This window comes from Melospiza georgiana, chromosome 4 (genome assembly GCF_028018845.1).
Source record: "Melospiza georgiana isolate bMelGeo1 chromosome 4, bMelGeo1.pri, whole genome shotgun sequence".
Taxonomy (NCBI): Eukaryota; Metazoa; Chordata; class Aves; order Passeriformes; family Passerellidae; genus Melospiza; species Melospiza georgiana.
In genome coordinates this window covers 33,444,312-33,450,311 of record NC_080433.1, presented here as the reverse complement: position 1 = coordinate 33,450,311, position 6,000 = coordinate 33,444,312, and the positions used below count along the sequence as shown (strand labels likewise).

Genomic DNA, 6,000 nt, shown 5'->3' with positions numbered 1-6,000 from the left:
TCACACCTATCTCCTACCTCAGCAAACAAATCACTTCAGTCCTTTCATGAATTTTTCACCATCAACAACAGCTTTGCTGTAACTGCTGGTCTCCCTCTTCCCTTGGCAAAAAATCACCCTTACTCTGACAGCAAATATTAGCTAGAACCTCACCCAGTAACTTGCTCCCTTCCCCATCACACAAGCTAAATGCTAGAGGCTTCATTAAAATCTCACACTGCTCATCATTCTTCAACTTCATAACACAGGGCAGTGCTGTGCACTATTTAACTTGGACCATCAAGGACATGAGGAAAGAGCTGTTTATTTTGTTTTACTTAATTACACATAGAACATCTAGCACAAAACAGCCTAGTGACTCAACTCCTTGGTGTAAACACAGGTAGCTAAGAGTAGCTCTGGCCCTCACAGCCATCTCACTGTCACATTCCCCTGCTACAGCTGAGAGAGCAGACAAAGATGGCACTGAGCAACTGCATGGGCTGATCCATTCCAAGAGAGATCCCTTGTAAGAGATCCACTGCATCACATTTCTGTCCCTGCAGCCTGAGGCAGAGGCATTTCTAAAGCATCAGGCCGCTTCTCTTCACCCTCTTTTGCAGCCTGTGCTGCTCTGGCCACACAAAGGAAGTCTTGACAGTGCCACTAAAAGTCACATCCTGTACAGAACAGACTGATCTGCCATGGAGAACGCACGCTTGATGGGAAGCAACTTGCAGCACACTACTCAGACAAAAGGCAGACATCAAGCCAGCACTGAGGTAAGGCCATCATGGCCCAAAGCAGCCACCTGGTTTGTCCCAGCTGCTAGAAACAGATCACTCTCACTGGTGGCATTGCTCCTCACTCCTGCTCTGGGAACAACTGTGATGATGGCTCAGATCAACAGAAAGCTCTGCCACCTGCTTCTCATCAATCCCAGTCAGAGGAAGGGCCACTCAGCTCAGAAGAAAGGAACGTGCTTTGGGCTGCAGAGAAGCAGCCAATATCAGTACAAAGTGCTTAGCAGGCAGGACATGGGAAGGCAGGTATAAGGCACAGGGATGTGGACATCCAGGTCGATTTATTACACAAGAAATAAAATTCCCATTAAAAAAAAATCTACTTGTGGATGCTGGTGCTGGTTTTACAGGATGGGCCTCATGGTGACAAAACCGAAGTTGTAGGACTCGGGCAGGCCCTGGTGCCGCGTGCGGTTGAAGCGTCTCCAGCTGAAGACCGGGAGACCGCCCTGCACCGGAGGGCCATTGATGGCTGAGGCCGTGAACGCTGCAGCCAGGCGGAAATCCGACACCTGGAACAAAGGACAGGAACCCGGGGCAAAAGGGCAGCGTGAGGCTTGGCACATCCCCATCCCAGCCAGCAGGAACAGCTCCGGGAGATTTCGTTATAAGGTGAGGGAAGAGAGCAGAGGGAAACACACACAGGCAGCAATTCCTCCCCTGCGCAGAGGCACCTCCAGTCACACAGCAGCCAGTGCTGAAGGGCACCAGCAAACCACAAGCCCACACTTGCCCTTGCCAGGCTGAAAGAGCCAGAGCATCTGCCCTCAGGCCAACCCTCCCTGATTTTACAGGGCTGCAGCAGGTGGATGAGGGGTCTGCGCTAAGCTCTGCTGCATGTTGAGCACTTGGGCCATCCCCGGGGCATGTCAGGGCAATTCGGGAATGGAGAAGGGCAGCAGAATTAATATTGCTACCCAGGCTCTGCACTGCTCCTTCATGGTCTCCAAAGAGGTCCCAAGCCTCCTCCATCTTCCCAAACTCAGACACTAAATGTGCTGGTAGGGTTTATAACTAGAACAGGTTTGGCCTGTGCTCTGGGTCATTTCTTGCAATGCCCCTCTTAAGCCCCCCATTCCACCACCAGCCCAGCCCATTCTCCTTGCCTAACTGTGCTGGCTAGGCACTGCAGCAGGCATTGACCACTCCCTTACCAGACCCCTCTACAAAGCCATTTTCTGCATTCTTCTTGTATTACCCAGCTCTGGGAATCTCCCACTACTGTCCACTGCAACACACAGCTGGCTGGACACAGCAATGGAGATATTAAAATAGCCCCCCCAGTTCCACCCTAGCAACCAAACTCGTAATCCAGAAACGCAGCAAGCTGGACCCCACTGGATAGAACACTGAACAACTTTTCAGCACAGCTGCTTACTTGGGCACTGCTCTTCAGGTGAAAATATCGTATCACCTGCCTAAAATAAATGCTGTTTTCTCCAGGACAGTGGGTCTAAGGATTTTCCCACATACCCCTAAAATGCCAAGTGATCTTCACCAAACTTTTGAGAAAGCAGTTTTGCAGAGAGGTGGAGCCCCAGAGTGGGGTAGCTTACTAGAGAGCCAGGCTTTTGTAAATGTAAACCTAAAGTGAGACTGCAACCCCTTTCCTGTGGGCTCTGGGAGGCACCCACAGAGTTCTAATGAACAGGAGGCTGAGGCTGTACAACAGTCTCCTTCCCTGAGTAAGCTGAAGACTCATTTCCTGCTGTAAGGATTTGGAATTTAACTCCTGAACACCACAAGCTCCCACGGATTAAGTTGCTTCATACATCTCCCCCTGTATCCTGTGCCACTGTGCCAGGACTGATGTCAGGGACAGGAAATGAGACTCTGCAGAGAATTTCCACCTGAGGAGGTGCCCAAGCACTGGGACAGCATGAAAAGAGGGAACAGACATTCCTGGCCACGCTTGGCCTGGTGCAGGGAAGCATGCTACAGGTCTGACAGGAGCACAAACGGGCTGCAGCCAGCATTCAGCAGATATTGGAATTGAGGTAATTTACCTTGGTGTCATAGCAGCCTGCAGGCACTGGTATAGAAGGATTCAGGTCTTCACGGCAGCAAATGGTGTTGCAAGGATTGTGTTCAGCATAAGGATCATGCTGATAGTCTGGGGTGAAATGTGGTGGGAAGAGCAGAAGAAAAAACATTAGCCCCCTCACAGAAAGCTGATGCCAAGTACTGGAGCCACTAAAAACTGGGTAACTGCACTCTGTCACATTGCTTTTGTGCTTCTCCACAGGTACCAGCTACATGACATTAAGTAGACAAGCTCCTAATTCAGGACCATACAGCTACTTCTGCAACCCAGGGGCACCACTGCCAACCTCTAACCACAAGTATCTGCAATACCACCTGATGAAATTCTACATGACAAAAGCTTGTAGAAGCTTTCTCAGAAGAGAAAAGCAGAAGAGAAAGGGAAGTGGCAGGTGGAGGGTAGAGAGAGAGAGGGGGAAATGAGAGCCTTTGTTTTCCTGTTCTGGATTAAAATAAGTGTAAAGAAGCAAAACCTTTGAACACCCACTGCAGTAACTGCAAGCCAGGAGGGGAAGGTGGTGAGCTCAGCATCTACGAGCATGCTGCTACTCACAGCCCAGACAGGAATGACACCCCACCCTGGGAGAGGCCTCCCAAACCTCAAGTCCAGTAAGCAGCATGCTCCCTGTAATTGGGAATAAAAATATAGCATCTAAAGCTATCAGTACTCTGAGATGGGCTTAGCCAGAAGTTAATTAAGCTGGGTTTAATCGAGTTGAGGAGAGGCCTGTCAGGAAAAAACAACAGAGCATTACCTGTTGTCCTGGTTCAACCCCTGCTGGCAACTAAGTACCACACAACTGTTCATCCACATCCCTCCAAGCCCCATCCCTCATGGGATGGGGAGAAGAATTGGAAAAAGGTAAAAACCATGGGCTGAGATAACAACAATTTCAATAAGTGAATTGTTAATAATAAAAATTAAAAAGGAGAGGGAGGGCAAGAGAAAAAATCCTTAGAGAAAGAAGTGATTCACAATACAATTGCTCACCACCTGCTGACCAATGCAATGCCCTTCCCTGAGCAGGGATCAGCCCCTTCCAGCCAATTCCCACAGTTTACACAGTAAGTATGAGGTTCAATGGTATAGAATATCCCTTTGGCCACTTCAGGTCAGATGTACTGACTTTGCTCTGCCAGCTTCTTGTGCATCTGCTTGCTGGAAGAGCATGGGAAACTGAAAAGTCCTTGACTCACGAACAACTAAAACATCAGAGTTTAAATAATAGAGCTATCAACATTATTCTCTTACTAAATTCAAAACACACTCCTGTATTAACCACTTAATTAAGAAAATTAACACTATCCCGCCTGCAAAAGACCATTTGCCTGAACATGGGAAAAGACCTCAAGTTTTACACTAAATTCTCTGGTTTGATCACATCTAACTGTTGCTTAGGACTTAAGGCTTTCAAGATTGACAGGCTGTAGATGTATTAGGTGACAGCAGTCCATGAGGTCTCTTGGAGTACTCTCTTGGAGTCAGAAGCTTTCTGGAAAAGTCAAATAACAAGCCCAAGGGGCCTTGCTCTTGATAGGAAATTTAGCCCAGTTTCCTACCTCCAAAGTAAGCTTGTGTTACCTTTTTGCTTTGTGTGTATTCTGCATTTAGGACAAAATAACTGATCTGTATGCAAGGCTGCAGCTTCCCACTATAATCCAAGAAATAAAAGTAACTCTGCTTATTAAGATCAGCTCCACAGCACACAAACAGGTGTCTTACTGTTGTATCTCATGATGTACTTCATGCTTTCCAAGTTGGTCACCTTGCCCTGGTCTCGACGGAAGATTTTGGCTCTTGGAGCAAGGTCATAGGAGAAATCCATGCCATACTTGACAACATACGATGCATACCCACTGAGATTGTAAATCTTTTCATGGAAAGGGATATTGTATGAAGGCCAGTAACCTGTCAGAGACAAACCCCAATCTATTAATCACTTGAAAAAGCTGGATGCTCTTGCTTGTATCAGAAAAGAAAATAATTAATTGTCCATGTTCTATTGCCTCACCAGCATGTCGAGGAACAACACAGAAAACTGGTTTGAACACAATAAGGAAACAGTCACTGGCATGACCAGGGCTGACTCCCAGCCTAACACCACTGGAGACTGCATACCCAGGCAACCCGCCCCCAGACTTCCAGCCTCAGGACTCATCCTGCAAAACAGCTGAGATCAGACTTGCAGGAGCCTGAACACGCAGCATGGCCACAGCCCTCTGGCAGAGGTTTCCCTGCTGAACCTTAAAGGACTGCAAAATCATTTACTCTGGTTTTGCCCCCTTCCCGTCTCACGAAAGCAGAACACACCATGCTGAGATGTCAGGGAGGGACTGACACACACAAACACACGGAGACGACAGACACTCAAGGTGAACAGGAGGCAGGTCAGCACACACACGCTTTGTGCAGTGGGGGGTGCACATAGCCATAAAGAAAGATGGGGGATTGCTGCACTTGTGGCAGAAGCTGCCTTTGAAGGTTAAGAAGTGATCAGCAGAGCAGAGCCTTGCTCTAACTTTCCCAAAAGCAATCCTGCACAAAACTGCCTGAAAGAAGACCGTTGTGGAAAGCTCTTGTAAAGAACCAGGAGACGTTCCAGGTCAGAATCTGAGTACAGGAAGTCCTAGAATATATAAAAATAGATAACTATACCTTAACATTTAATTTTTTCTATTGTTTAGGCAGCAAGTATATAACATGAGCTAGGTCCCAGAGCAGCACACTTTCAAGTTGTCTCCAAAGCACTAACATTCCCTTGTTGTTCATTCTCAAATCACACACATCAGGATTTGGCTTAGAGATTTACTATCTAGGCACTGGTAAATGCAGGCCTCTACATATTAAAATCAGCCCAGCATAGTGTGAAGAGTCTGGTGTAAGAAGCTCAAAAAAATCAACTGGAACTCACCGGGAGCAATACACACAAATACAAACTGAAGGATATGCAGACAGCATAAGCATAAGCAGTGGAGCACTGTCTGAGTGGAGGCCTCACCAACTTGGGTCCTGCCTAGGATGGGGAAGACAGGGTATTCCTGTCTGCTGGCATTTGCTTACGTGACCTAGAGCCTACCTGAAGGAAACAGGTTGTGTACAGGCTGTGTTGTAATACAGGCGTCCTCCAGAAATGAGCAACTTGCCAGCCTGTAATGACGCAGGCCCAAGGACACG

At 47.7% G+C, this 6,000-nt stretch overlaps 1 protein-coding gene across 1 annotated transcript in view; it reads right to left on the bottom strand.

The window, feature by feature from the left end:
- Positions 1–1,036: 1,036 nt before the first annotated feature.
- The window catches only part of PLBD1 (phospholipase B domain containing 1), a 38,155-nt gene continuing 33,191 nt past the window's right edge, over positions 1,037–6,000 (bottom strand). Inside the window, exons 9-11 of the mRNA XM_058022904.1 lie at positions 4,549–4,734; positions 2,789–2,895; positions 1,037–1,294 (exon numbers count right to left, since the gene is read on the bottom strand). Of these exons, the coding sequence (XP_057878887.1) occupies positions 1,127–1,294; positions 2,789–2,895; positions 4,549–4,734 (461 nt within the window). The 3' untranslated portion in view covers positions 1,037–1,126. The remainder of the gene's footprint in view (positions 1,295–2,788; positions 2,896–4,548; positions 4,735–6,000) is intronic.